This window comes from Sprattus sprattus (genome assembly GCF_963457725.1).
Source record: "Sprattus sprattus genome assembly, chromosome: 14".
Taxonomy (NCBI): Eukaryota; Metazoa; Chordata; class Actinopteri; order Clupeiformes; family Clupeidae; genus Sprattus; species Sprattus sprattus.
The window spans coordinates 6,673,401-6,688,234 of NC_137912.1; the positions used below are offsets into that span (position 1 = coordinate 6,673,401).

A 14,834-nucleotide genomic window follows, 5' to 3' on the forward strand; every position below is an offset into this window, starting at 1 on the left:
ACCCTCTCAACCCCCCTCACCCTCACCCGCCCCTGCCCCACCCCACCCCTTACCCTCTCAACCCCCCCTCACCCTCCCCCGCCACTGCCCCACCCCACCCCTTACCCTCTCACCCCCTCTCCCCCTCCTCACCCTCACCCCCCTAACCCTCCTCACCCTCGCCCCCCTCTGCCCCCTCCCCCCTGCCTCCCCCACCCCCCCCCCCGGCCTCTCTCCCCCAGGTAAGGATGATGTGTGAGGTGATGCCCACCATCAGTGAGGACACGGCCATGAGCCAGCGTGGCTCCCAGAGCAGCGCGTCCGACCCGGACTCGCACTTCGAGCAGCTGATGGTGAACATGTTGGACGAGCGCGACCGGCTGCTGGACACGCTCCGCGAGACGCAGGAGAGCCTGACGCTGGCCCAGGACCACCTGCAGGACGTCATCTACGACCGCGACTCGCTCCAGCGCCAGCTCACCTCCGCACTGCCCCAGGTACGCCACGCGCCAGCACGCCATCTTTAATACTTCTCTCCACCCTCTTCTTACCCCCCTTAACCCCCTCTGTGTTTCTCTTTTGTCGTGCCAGAGTGAAACATTCAGAGCTGACCCCCGACCCCCAACCCCACTGTATAACAGCACTGATATACCATAAATAATGATAACCCATCCTATGGTTATCATGCCATGTTTTTTCTCATGCACTTAGCTGTTCTTGCCACGGCTTCAGGAGCTCTATCGTAACGGTGTTAATTATTGGCATGCGTGTGTTATCGGCAAACGTTCGTGCCAGGTTAATCCATTATTAAACTTAGCATTTTGATTGTTTAACAGAATGGTTGATGTTTGACACTGTCCGATAACTGACATAGCTACGCTAGTAGTATACCATCCTCGGTACTCAACTCCCTGTTGTTCAGTGCATTCAATGGGTTCAGTGAAGATGAGGGGTTTTTGCATAGCCCTGCATGAATGTCCATACGGGCGTCAGAGGACCCCATCTCAACTTCTAACTAGGATCTAAAATGGAGATGCCTGGTGCATGTCTACCCTGACCCGACCCTCAACTCCTTTCTTAAAACATTGAGAGAGATAGAGAGGGGAGGACAGGGAGAGTAGAAGAATTAGCTTCTCTTACTCAACTGGTGATGGAGATGAAGTTGCTAGGTTGAGCTTCAGTAAGGTCAGTTTTGATGAGGTGTCCAAGTGGATTACGTTCATTGGAGTTAATCTCAGTGAGTCATGCTTATTTTTGTGGAGCAGTTAAAATGGCAGCTTCTTATGGATTACACCCCTGAGTTCTGAGAACAAATGCTGTCTGATGAGTCATGTGAAATAAGTACTTTTATGTGAATATTTGATGTGTGTATGTTTGTATGTATGTATGTATGTATGTGTGTGTGTGTGTGTGTGTGTGTGTGTGTGTGTGTGTGTGTGTGTGTGTGTGTGTGTGTGTGTGTGTGAATATTTGTATGTATGTATGTATGTATGTATGTACTGTATGTATGTATGTTTGGTTGTATGTATGGTTGTATATATGGTTGTACGTATGTATGTAGGTGTATTTGAATGAGTTGTGGGTTATGAGTATGTTTGTGTGTGTGTGTCTTCGTCTGTGTATGTTTTTGTGTGTGTGTGTGTGTGTGTGTGTGTGTTTGTCTGTGTGTATGTGTGCATGATGTTTGTCAACATCTCTGTCTAGAGCTCTCTCATTTTCTCACAGGCTCACACTCAGGGTGGTCTTCCAAGTGAGAATTTGGTGGACTGAAAATATTTTAGTTTTTCCGGCCGGTAGTCATCAGTCAGGAGTGTGGAGAAAAAAAGGAAAGGCTTACGTAATGATTCCTAAGCAAAGATTAGCTGGATGAAGGCAGAAAAGTGTGTCAGTAATTTCAATCACAAGTCCTCACTGCCTGCCTTCCATAAGATTCTAAAAAAAAAGAGGTCTTTGTCTGCCAGAGGTTCTCACAGTTATTGGACTTCTACTCATGTGCCCAAAGACACAAGGCCGGCTGACTGAAGTGCTTTGGTAAACTCAGAATCAGAATCAGAGCACACACACACACACACACACACACACACAAAATTCTTAAAGACATTCCACAGAGAGGGCTCAAATGTGACCTTTGAGAGATAATAATGCCGGTGGCGTCACCAGACCTCATGATTTCTGCGTATAACTGCGCTTTGCATGATCCAGCTCCTGATTCCCCCGAGCACACACACACACACACACACACACACACACACACACACACACAGACACACACACACACACACACACACACACACACACACACACACACACACACACACACATACACACACTCACACACACAAACACACACACACACACACCCCTATGCCCCGTAACTGGGTCAGCTTGCAGTGAATGGCAAACCGGCCTCCGACATCTATCCTTGCCTCACAAGAAACACTAGTCATGGAGATTCTACGCCCTAGTGCTGCTGGTGTGTTGGTATCTCAATTTCCCTTTTGTACTCGTGCCCTGCCCGCCCCGCCTCAACAAAAGAGCCTTGCTCGGTGCTGAGTGGATCGCAGGTGGTGGGGTTGTACACCGGAGCACATAGCCAGCCGACAGTCTTCATTTCAGTGAAGCGAGTAAACACGCAGCAACTGCTCTTATCAGACCGGGAGAATACCGGGGGCATTAGCATATCTCTCGCCTGCACCGATCGCGTTCCGTTGTTTCATTTCCAGGGAGAGAGAGACGGCTCTCTGAGAGAAGACACTTTTATTTATTTATTTACTTTTTTTTTTTTTTTGCAGGCATTTTATGGGCATCGTCCCGTCGTAAACACGAGAGCACAACAATGATGTATTTCCTCTGTCATCGCCTGATGACAGGCATTTGATGCACAGTTCCGTGCGTGTAGCCTGACGCTTTGAATTAGATGTCACCACGCAATATGGAGTCCTGTACTGATGTTAGCCATCCACAAATGATACCATTAATTAGTTTGGCAGGATTGTATTAGTCTGTACCATATCAACATTACCCTTATGGTTTACGAGGCACTTTGGTCGACTGAAGTAATTGTCCGGAGTTACTTACTCCGAGGATGAGCCCTATCCTAGCCAATGGTTTACAGTGCACTGGCAACTACTCTACGCATAATCTTTTATTATCATGTCAACGTAAATGAAGTCGCATAACAAGCAATAACGTTTAAAAAAAAAATTCAGTCAGTTCTTAAAATGTTCCAGACTTATTTATGACTTTGCTTCTTTTTTTTCTTTTCTTGCATCCCTCACTTTGTTGGATTGCCACCTTGCCCTACCTGGGATTGGTTAGAGCAGGTGATTGGTTCAACCCGGTGGAGGGAACGGAGTCAGACGGCGCGCCTGGAAGTGTTTGGCGTGACCTCAATATTTGAGCCCACGGTTTTTTTCTTGCAGTTCCGAACACAGCTAAGGCGTTAAATCTGGGGCTGGATAATCAGCCAGATCTGAATGGAGGCTGAACGATTGCTTCAGGCTTTTATTTCTTTCTATCTTCTCTCTCTCTCTCTGTCTTTCTCTGTCTCTCTGTCTTTCTCTCTCTTTCTTTCTCTCTCTTTCTCTGCCTCTGTATTGCTCTGTGTTACTGTGCAGCACCAGAGGTTGGTGGCCAGGAGATTGGAGATGAGGAAGCTCTCTCTCTCTCTCTCTCTCTCTCTCTCTCTCTCTCTCTCTCTCTCTCTCTCTCTCTGTCTCTCTTTAAGCTGCGGAAGTGGCCTCATTTAGCTGTTAAGTGCTCTTTGGCAGAGTTCAGGCTGACAGATATGGAGGTAGGAAGGATGAGGCAGTTGCCTTTATTCGAGGCGGGCCCAGACCAGCATCTTTGAGTGCTATTAATCTCCTTCAAACTTACATTCATGTCCTTCTCTCTGTTCTACAGCGTTTAATTCTATGGCTACTTTTTGCATTTCCGTTCGGTATTTTAGTCTCTGGTTATCATGCCTTTCTCCTTACTTTCTCTCTCTTTTTTTCTTTTCTTTTTCTCTCCTTCATTCCTCATTTCTGTTTCTCTTCTATTCCAACCTTCAATCTGTCACTCCCGCCTTCCCTCCCTCCCTCCTCATGTCTTTCTTTTTTCTTTCTTTCATCTTTTATTTTACCATCCTCTCTTTTGTTCCTAAGTTATTTCTGTTTTTGTTTATCCTTCTTTTCTTCTTTCATTCCATCCTTCCTTCCTTCCCTCCTTCCTGCCTTCTTCTATCAGTGGGTCAAAGCGTGTCACAATGGCTGTCCCCTTCTGACACTATGAGGTCACACAGTGACAATGTCCTGCATGGCAGCCCTGCTCTTGCCTGTCTTTGTCCCTCTCTCATCCACATTCAGTCTCTCTCTCTTTCTCTCTCTCTCATCCACATTCAGTCTCTTTCTTTCCCTCTCTCATCCACATTCAGTCTCTCTCTCTTTCTCTCTCTCTCTCTCTCTCTCATCCACATTCAGTCTCTCTCTCTTTCTCTCTCTCTCTCTCTCTCATCCACATTCAGTCTCTCTCTCTTTCTCTCTCTCTCTCTTTCTCTCTCATCCACATTCAGTCTCTCTCTCTTTCTCTCTCTCTCTCTCATCCACATTCAGTCTCTCTCTCTTTCTCTCTCTCTTTCTCTCTCATCCACATTCAGTCTCTCTCTCTTTCTCTTTCTCTCATCCACATTCAGTCTCTCTTTCTCTCTCTCTCTCATCCACATTCAGTCTCTCTCTCTTTCTCTCTCTCTCTCATCCACATTCAGTCTCTCTCTTTCTCTCCCTCTCTCATCCACATTCAGTCTCTCTCTCTCTCTCTCATCCACATTCAGTCTCTCTCTCTTTCTCTCTCCCTCTCTAATCCACATTCAGTCTCTCTCTCTTTCTCTCTCCCTCTCTCATCCACATTGTCTCTCTCTCTCCCTCTCTCATCCACATTCAGTCTCTCTCTCCCTCCCTCTCTCTCTCTCTCTCTCTCTCTCATCCACATTCAGTCTCTCTCTCCCTCCCTCTCTCTCTCTCTCTCTCCCTCTCTCATCCACATTCAGGCTCTCTCTCCCTCCCTCTCTCTCTCTCTCTCTCTCTCTCTCTCTCTCTCTCTCTCTCATCCATCCATTCCATCAGTCCCCTTAGTGTTTCTCCTCTGGGTCCTGGCCTGGTCCAGGCACTCTGGAGTGAGCTTGTCTAGCCGCAGATGTCTTTTGTCAGGGCAGGAGGCGTGCTGTGTCCTCCGGTCCCAGAGGGGGCAGCGCTGTGCAGGCCTTTTTGGACATGGCTGTGCCCTGTTGATCCAGAAATGTTTCCAGCTGGCAGCAGGCACACCTGTGTGTGTGTGTGTGTGTGTGTGTGTGTGTGTGTGTGTGTGTTTTGGGCTGGAATACAGTCAGTCGGGCCTGTGTCTCTAATCCTTGTCCAAACATTGCAGGGGGGAAAAGCACAAAGATCCTCTGCCCTCTCTGCTTGCTGCCAACTCTGCCATAGTCCAACAGTCATTCACCTGTAGTGGAGTAGTGGGTCCATCAGGATACACGATACATCATAGGATACAAACAGAGAATGGAGTAGAGTTACGTGCCAGAGAGAGGAAGAGGGAGAAATCAAATGAAATGACACAACAGGCGAGAGGGAGACGCAGAGGGAGGAAGAGGGAGGCGGTGAAGGATGGTGTGGAGGGGAGGAGGTGGTTCTCTGCAGAGACACAAGGAAGTCTGGGTGCTGAGACTGGGAGCGAAAGGGAAAGGGAGTGCCTTGGATGCGTCAGTGAGTGACTAACTAGTTTCTAACAGCGCTGCCCTGGCCATGGCACAGTAGCTGTTTGTTTTTTCTCCTTCAAAAGGCCCAGACGTCTCGGTGGTGTGTGTGTGTGTGTGTGTGTGTGTGTGTGTGTGTGTGTCTGTGTGTGTGTGCGTCTGTGTGTGTGTGTGTGTGTGTCTGTGTGTGCGTGTGTCTGTGTGTCTGTGTGTGTGTGTGTGTGTGTGTGTGTGTGTGTGTGTGTGTGTGTGTGTGTGTGCCGCTGCACCGCTGCGCTGGAGATGGCCCCCGAGGGCCAGCGGGGGCCTCTTTCAATCCTCATTACCGTGTCCAAACACAGCCTCTCCAAGTCCGACACCCCGGCCCCTCAAACCCTCTCCCCCCTGCTGTTCCAATCCTCCATCCGTCTGTCCGCTCCACTCCCCTCCACTCCCCTCGGCTCCCCTCTCATCCTCTCCCCCCTTCTCTCCTCCTCAGCTGTCCTCTACTCTGTGGGCTCAATGCCTCTGTCTCGTGGGGACCCAGTGGGTTTCTCAGTGCCTCCCTCTCATTAAGACTCTGTCTGCGGCTACCTTCCCACCTGAGCTCGTGGTACTGATGCAGCGTGACACGCCTCTGGGAGGCTGAAGTCTGTCCCCACAGTCAGTGCTGCTTTACACAGAGAGTGTCCTGCTGCAGCATGTCCTTTTCCATTGCATTTATGATACTTGTAGATTTATATTGCTCTCAAGATAGAGCATGGCAGTGGCGAGAGAATGTATTCAGAGTTTAATGAAAGAAAGCAGTAGCCAATGTGACTGATTCTAACTTATGACTGAGGTATTCAAAATCAGGCAAAGACCAGTAGTAATAAGAACACTCTCAACAGGACTTATTTATGAACTAAAGGATCAGGCAGATTTGGCTCACCCCCCCCCCACCCCCGCACCACCTTCAACCCGTAACCCATAATTCAACCCCCCCCTTAATGACCAGGGGACTCAGGCCCCTTGTTTTCACCGGACTAATGTGGTCCCGGGGGGGTCGAGGCCATCCTGCTCTGTGGACATCCAACTCTCTCCACCTTCCACCCTGTGTGTGTGTGTGTGTGTGTGTGTGTGTGTGTGTGTGTGTGTGTGTGTGTGTGTGTGTGTGTGTGTGTGTCCCAGCCCTCCTCCTCCTCCCGGACGTCGATCACGCAGCGGCAGCCTCTCGGGCCCAGCAGACAGTAATGAGATACCGGGGTATTGATCCCTCTCTCCACACATGTTGTAATGCAGGCGAAGATTGCCCTTGGATTACAGTACAGGAAGTCAATGCGATTCTTCGTGAAGCCCATTCATCAGTGGTAGCAGGGAAGGGCTGTGTGTGTGTGTGTGTGTGTGTGTGTATGTGTGTGTGTGTGTGTGTGTGTGTGTATCATGGTAGCAGGGCTGGCCCCGGATGGAAGCGCTTGAATCATAATAATTGCTCTGAATTGCTCCTCGCTGCGTTGTAGTGTGCATGCGTTGCCTGCATGGAGTGAGAGAGAAAAGCCATTTTGTAACATTATGGAGGATCAGGGGTGTGCTGGGTAGTGCTGGCCTGTCAAGAGTGTTATGTAGTGATACCCATGTTTCAAGGGGAAGTGTAACAATATATGTAAGTCTGTAAGAAGTCAGAGGGCATAATTAGGTTAGTGTGTTTAACACAGAGGCTTTGTTCCAGTGGCTTAGCTGGACGAGTGGATGGGCAACAACCTCATGGTCATGGGATCAACTCCCTGTGAGCGGACATACTAATCAGAATCAGAATCAGAAACAGATTTATTGTCACGTAGGTGTGCGCCTACCTGAAATTTGTTCTGGTGCATAGGTGCATACAGTAAACATAAAAACATAAAAACGCAAACATACACACACAATAAGTAAGTACTACTACATAACACAAAAACATAGGAACACACTAAGTACTACACATAACATAAGTACTACAGAACACAGTATGGAAATAGATGTATATATAAATAGTGTATATAAAGAAGTAAAGTAAGGGGTCAAATTCAAAAGAATGCAGTGCAGGTGTGCAAAAGTGAATGTGCAATAGTCCCGTCGCCTCTAATGAAGGGTAGTAATTTCTTCATTTCCAAACTGTCAGCCCACCACTGTCATTCTGCCATCCATGTTTCGTGCCTAATAACACGTCGTGTGCGTTGCTTAGACACGGCTGTCCCTGTGGACGTAATAGCAGTTTGGCTGTGCTGGAGAGAAGAGAGCCTGCCATGGTATTTAGTGTGTGTGTGTGTGTGTGTGTGTGTGTGTGTGTGTGTGTGTGTGTGTGTGTGTGTGTGTGTGTGTGTGTGTGTGTGTGTGTGTGTGTGTGTGTGTGTGTGTGTGTGTGTGTGTGAGTGTCGGGGGGGTGCTAGGGCATTGTAGGGGCAGTGGGGTCCTCCAGAGGCTGATTGCAGTGCCAGGGGGTCATCATTGGTGAGTGTGTCATTACTGCGACATTAATGAGAGACTCATCACCAGTGTAAGTGTGTGAGTGTGTGTGTGTGTGGGTGTGTGTGTGTGTATGTATGTGTGTGTGTGTGTGTGTGTGTGTGTGTATGTATGTGTGTGTGCGTGTGTGTGTGTGTGGGGGGGGTCTTCCTCTGCCATGGTGTGTCATGTGTGACATGAGTGTTTGTCAACATTACAGCCACAAAGAAGAAATAGTGCGATTTCAATAGACAGTAGGGGATGGGGGTGGGTTGGTTGTGGGGGTTAGACAGTGGACCGTACCATTCTGAGGTCTTTGTCAGGGGGAGGGTTTCGGAGAGGATGCTCTCAGCTGTGCAGTTCTACAAGGTCACACACATACGATGACTAAGAGAGGAGAAGGGATAAGACAAGGAGCAAATGACTCCCATTCTCTCACTTTACTTCCCTCTTTCTGCTCTATCGCTCTCTCCCTCTTTCCCTTCCCCCCTCTCTCTCTCTGTCTCTCTCATTCCCTCTCTCTCTCCCTCTCTCTCTCTCCGTCTCTCTCTCTTTCCCTCTCTCTTTCCCTCTCTCCCTCTCTCTCTCTCTCTCTCTCTCTCTGTCTCTCTCCCTCTCTCCCTCTCTCTCTCTCCGTCTCTCTCTCTTTCCCTCCCTCTCTCTCTCTCTCTCCCTCTCTCTCTCTCCCTCTCCCTCTCTCCCTCTCTCTCTCTCTCTCTCTCTCTCTCTCTCTCTCTCTCTCTCTCAGTGGCTTGCATTGAACCCCCCCCAGGCCCAGGCAGTCAGCTGGTCCTCCCACCAAAGCAACACATGATTTGTCATGATTACTGTTATTGTTTGTGCCCCAGTTCCCCTGCCCGTGGGGTAGATGAACGCTTAGAATGCCTCCCAAGGAAAGACACGAGGGAGGAGAAAAAAAGAAAGGAAGGAAAGGAAACTCCATAAAACGCAGAGAGACACACACACACACACACACACACACACACACACACACACACACACACACACACACACACACACACACACTAAGAGGGTGATGGTGGAAATGCTGCTGTAGTGAGGGCGACAGTGGTACAGGAGGTAGAGAAGTCGTCTAGTAATCAGAAGGTTGCTAGTTTGATAACCTGTCGAAGCGTCCTTGAGCAAGACACTGAACCCCTAATTGCTCCTGATGTGCAGTGTGCCATCGGTGTGTGTGTATGTGTATTTTTGGATAAAAGAGTCTGCTAAATTACTAAATGTAATGACAGGGCTCTGAATCCAACCCACAGGTCCGCTCTTCTTACCCAGCAGCATTCTCAGAGGACAGTGCTTCACCCGTGATACTGTCATCTCTATTGGGAAAAGCACTGTCCTGGATTGGGAATTGAACCTAGAACCTCAGGCATAGTGTGCGAGATTGGTATCAGTGAAATGCAGTCTATCAGTCACTAGCAACACAAATAGGGAGGTTTGCACAGCTCTGTACTGGCTGATCTTGGTTGCACCAGGCTCTGGCCTTTGATGACCATGTATGCATGTGGAAAAGCTAGTTGATATTATTTCTCAGACCTAGAGTCCACCATCCCTTGACCTGTGCACATTCAAAGGGGCTATGCCTTACCTGTACTGTAGTTTGTCTTTTCAAAAGCACTGTCCAGCATTGGGAATCGAACCTACCACCTCAGGCTTGCTGCAAGGTCGCCAAAACCTCATGGGTACTAGCATCAATCTACTAGCATGTCTTGAGGCATTTGGCAGCAAGGTTTGAACACTGCACAGCTCTGTTCTCACTCTGTTCTAGAAGGTTCTAGTCTTTACATGAATGCATGTGGAACCGCTAGCGTTACATGGGGTTATTACTTAGCAAACAATTGGCGTGCTGCATAAGAAACCCATTGAGCTGTTTGTTCAATAGAGCAGGGTAAGGTTCATCTCCTGACAGAGCTCTCGGTGACTCCTTGATGCAGTGTATGTGTGTGCGTGTACGTGTGCGTGTGCGTGTGTGTGTGTGTGTGTGTTTGTGTGTGTGTGTGTATGTGTGTGTGTGTATTTTCAGACACAGCGCTCCAATGAGCTTGACGATCAGCGTATGGTCCAGAATGTTCTGCCTCCAACAGTGACAATTTGCAAGCTGATGAGCATTTCATAATGTCACACCCTCTCCCTCGATTATCTCTCCGTCTCCCTCCCTCTCTCCCTTTCTTTCTCATCGCTTTCACTTTTCTTTAATTGATTCTCAGTTCAGCCTTCAGCCCCTGTTGTCTGTCCTCTTTTCCTCCGGCTCTCTGTAATCTTTGGCGGATTTAGAGCGGATTCCTTGTTTCGTTTTTTTTTTTTCGAGGCGCGCTGAGCCTGCCATATCTGCCCTGCCAAGATTCCTGATCGATACCCCCTTGAAAGGTTACGTCTGATCAGGCAGACACACATAGCGCACACACACACACACACACACACACACACACACACACACACACACACACACACACACACACACAGACACACACACATCAGGCAGACACATCCCCCGACTCGTTTGATAAACCAGCGGAAGAATGTCAATAATCAGCTCAGCCTGCAGCAGTCCACCAAACTGCTTTTAGGCGTTTTGAAGTGGAAGAGAAGTGAGAAAGATTTCCTGGCAAGAGCTATTCTCTCATTTCCCTCTTCCCATACCTGGTGGCCAAAAATATTAGTACTACTGCGAATATGAGTTCAAGCATCAGCCAGCACACACACTGCTAAAAGAATGCTTCCAAGAGGAATTTCTGCCCCGTCTAGGTTGTGTTGCTTGTGTATCAAACAGCTTTTTCTCTAGATGATCAAAACCAAGAACCTGGCTATGCTGGAGTGCAATCAATGTGGTTTTCCTTCTCTCTACAGTCGCTGTGTGGAGCTGTGTCTTTGACGGGAGCCTTTTTAGAGTACAGCAGCTGGAGTAGAGTATTAATCTCTCACACGGACACAAACATTTGTCCCCCTGGTCACAGTTTGCATTACGCTGTGATATTTGCTTTAGTTCAGGAACAGATTCATCATGATGTGTAAACCTACATGCTGTGAAGGCAGTCGTTCCTCACTCCCTTTAGCTGAACTTCATCTCGCTTCACAACCTAGCTAAGCCTCAATTAGAAGTACAAGTTGATCATACAGCTCATATTAGAAATTATGCTTATATCGTAGCCCGACCTATTATCCCGCACGACCTATTATCCCGCAAGCGCTGGTACACGTTACTTAATATTGATTTCGGTGTCATCCAGGATCGCAGATTTCGGAAAACTTAAGTCCCTGCCCAAAAAGGGTATTTAAATTAGCTTTGTAGCAAAAATTGCACATATACAGCGTATTGAAGTGTATAAGATAGTGTTGTAATACTGCGTGTACAAACCAGCCTGATACAAATAGTAGAATTTTGATTTCGCAACGTTCGGTGTAAATTCTTTTTCTTGTTGAGCTTGATTCCCAACGGCATTTTACATCAATGCGGGATAATAGGTTGTCGCCAACTTTGTTGCCATTTCGCGACTGTACAAAACAAATCGGAAAATACGTTAAGAAATGTTCCTGCTGAGAGTCAAACAAGACTTTGTGCATGTTCTACACACCTGTCACTTCTGAAATATGTAAGGTTGATTCATTAAACCATATTTATATTGATAAAAACATATTTGTTAAGCGGATATTTTGGTGGCCCGCGGGATAATAGGTCGCGTTACTATACTGCTGTTAACATACAATTTAATGTTTGAATTAGAAAAGACCAAAAGTGAAGGAAAACACCCTTGAAAAACTGGGTGTATTCTGGGTGATGATGAATTGATAACTGGGTGTTGGTGTTGGAGTGCTTTACGTGTCGACCCAGGCCTTTCAGGCCCCAGGCCTTGCGTTAGGCTCCTTGTTGCCATGGTGAATGAACGGTTGGCTCTGGTTACATTGTGATTTTGTTACTTTGTAGCATGTCACTCTTAACTGAACTGCTTAGGAGGGGTGGTAGTTATAAGAGTGGTGGTAGTTATATTTGTGGTGGTAGTTGTCGGACTGGTAGTAGTTATATTGATGGTGGTAATAATATGTGTGGTGTCAGTAACAGGTGTGGTAGTAGTTGTGAGTAAATGCAAACTTAAACAGACCCCCGCTCTCTCTTGCTTGCCCAGTTCCCAAGGCACATGAGGTACAACTAAGGGCTTATAATAGCATGCTGCCATTGCCTCTGACTCTTGCGTCATGGCCTTGTGAGATGTTGACTATTCCGTCTTTCCTCTAAGGAGCTGCTAGGAGTGCATCTCACAGGATGGCCAGCAGGGGAGGGTGTGGAGCAGTGGGCCATTGATGTGCGTTGGGGCTTAGTGCGTCTCAACCTGCCCTGATGTGGACCATAGTGTTTTTCATGAGTGGGATGGTATTGGGTGTCTGCTGTTTTTTTGTTTCTGTTCAGTGTGTGTGTGTGTGTGTGTGTGTGTGTGTGTGTGTGTGTGTGTGTGTGTATGTGTGTGTGTGTGTGTGTGTGTGTGTGTGTGTGTCTGTGTGTGTGTGTGTGTGTGTGTGTGTGTGACACAGAGAGAGAGAAAAAAGAGAGAGTGAGTGTGTTGGATGAAGTAATGTTTAGCTAACCTGTTTAGGTCTAATCTGGTTCCCTAGGCTGCTGCAGTTATGGCTTTGTAATGTGCTCTAATTTATTTCATTTACAACGAAATTCGTGTCTCATTACGCCATTGCTATTTATGGTCGCCAAGCTTTGCACCTGGTGTACAGAACTTAATTAGTGTTATTACAAGCTCATATGTGTGTCTGCGCAAGTGTGTGTGTGTGTGTGTGTCTCTGTGTGTTTGTGTGTCTGTGATGTATGTGATGGGGTGTGAAGGTGTATCTGACGGTGTGCGGAGATGTGTGTGAATATGACTGGCTGTGTGTGTGAATTTGTGATGTGTGTGTGTCTACAAGGGAGACATGTGATGAGAGGAAGAGTCTGAGTGTTTGTGTGTGTGTGTGTGTGTGTGTGTGTGTGTGTGTGTGTGTGTGTGTGTGTGTGTGTGTGTGACTGTCTGTGTTTGTGTGTACACCGGGGCGAGGGGATCGCACCACGCTCCCACTGACGTCAGCCACCGGGCCTGGCAGCTGTGGTGTCGGCGAGTGACTGGATGATTCACTGGTGTGGTTCGCCTCCTATTGAGATCACAAATTGAGATTTGTACCGGTGCCTTTGCAGCGTGGCAGAGCGAGAGCCTCTCGCAGTTGTGCCATTAAAAGAAATCCACTTTGTGAATGGCTATGCGAAAGAACCAGGACACACAATTAGTCGATACTGCTTCAGCATGTATTTGGTTCCTTGCCATGCACCATTCAGAAACGCACACACACACACACACACACACACACACACACACACACACACACACACACACACACACACAGAGTCTCAGCTAGCTCATTGATCTGGAGGAGTCCTGAGTACCCTTTAATAGCACCAGGACAAGGCTTTGCTTCTTAATCACTGTTAATACACTGCACGAGGCCACACTGATGTATTTCCTATTGTGTACAAGGCCGCAGTCATCTATTATCACATGGCAGTCATGATCTGACATCCGCCGAACAATATCAGAACACCATTAATCTCATCAGGGCTGTTCAGCTCACAAAGACAACAAATTATGCTAAAATCATATTAGAAGACATTCAGACATCATTACAGACAATTAATGAGCTGTTCTCCAACCTTCCTCACAGCAAGCATTGTTTGTACTGTAATTGACGATTTTTTTACGAGGCTGTAATTTGTCAGACTTCAAACAAAGGCGCCACAAATCAAGTGGGACCTGTTTTTTCCACGTATAGCGGGTGAATTAGCGGATGAGTCAGGAGGGTGAGCAGGAAGCTGGTATTTCAGGAGGCACAGCTGGTCCCCTTTAATGGCTGCCTTTTAGCGTTCGAATGCTTCACTTGAACGCCATAAATAGAAAATGATGTCACATCCACTCCGCCTCGGATAAGACGGCACGCGCTCACTCAAGGACTTGCGAGGAGAGGAGAGAGTGAGCGCGGTCTTCTGTGGCCCGTCCTATCTTCCCGGCAAGATGTGCGGCTGTCGCAGACAATACCAGGCAAACGTTTTTCTTTCCAAAACGTTACTTTTGTCTTTTTTTTGTCGACACTCGTTTTGTTAGCCCCTCGCTTCATGCAGTCGTGTGAGGAATAAACCATGGCTTCAGAGGGGGGGGGGGGGGGGGGGGGACAGACTGCTTTGTGCTGAAGATTAGCAAATCATGTTTAATGTGCCATGTTTGCCTTGAAGACGAGTTGCCTCCTGCAAGAGATTGTATTGGCTTTACAGAGCATATGTCCCTGCTAAGACCCCGCCAGCTATCTTCAAGGCCACATATGCAGTCCCTCAAATGAACATTGACTAAACCAAAGCGCTTATTATAGTAACAGCCATTGTCCTACATTTAATGTGCTCTTTTCCCTCTACAGTGGATAGATGGTACATTGTATTGCATTTCTAAGAATTTATTTTCTCTCCTCAGTAAAGAAAGATCTTCTTTGAAGTCTCGCTTATATGTTGCATTATTATTTTTGTACAATCATCTTGGTAGAATCTCTCAATAAATGATTAGTTCGATAATAGGTACTACATTTTGGTTCAGTTTAACATTGACACTTCTTTACAAGATGGAAACTCTTTTAAAGATTGAACTGAGTTTTAAAC

At 47.4% G+C, this 14,834-nt stretch overlaps 1 protein-coding gene across 1 annotated transcript in view; it reads left to right on the forward strand.

The window, feature by feature from the left end:
- Positions 1–227: 227 nt before the first annotated feature.
- Positions 228–14,834, forward strand: part of ppfia2 (PTPRF interacting protein alpha 2) — a gene marked incomplete at its 5' end in the record, with an annotated part of 182,637 nt that continues 168,030 nt past the window's right edge. Inside the window, one exon of the mRNA XM_080851365.1 lies at positions 228–476. Coding sequence (XP_080707491.1) covers positions 228–476 — 249 coding nt within the window. The remainder of the gene's footprint in view (positions 477–14,834) is intronic.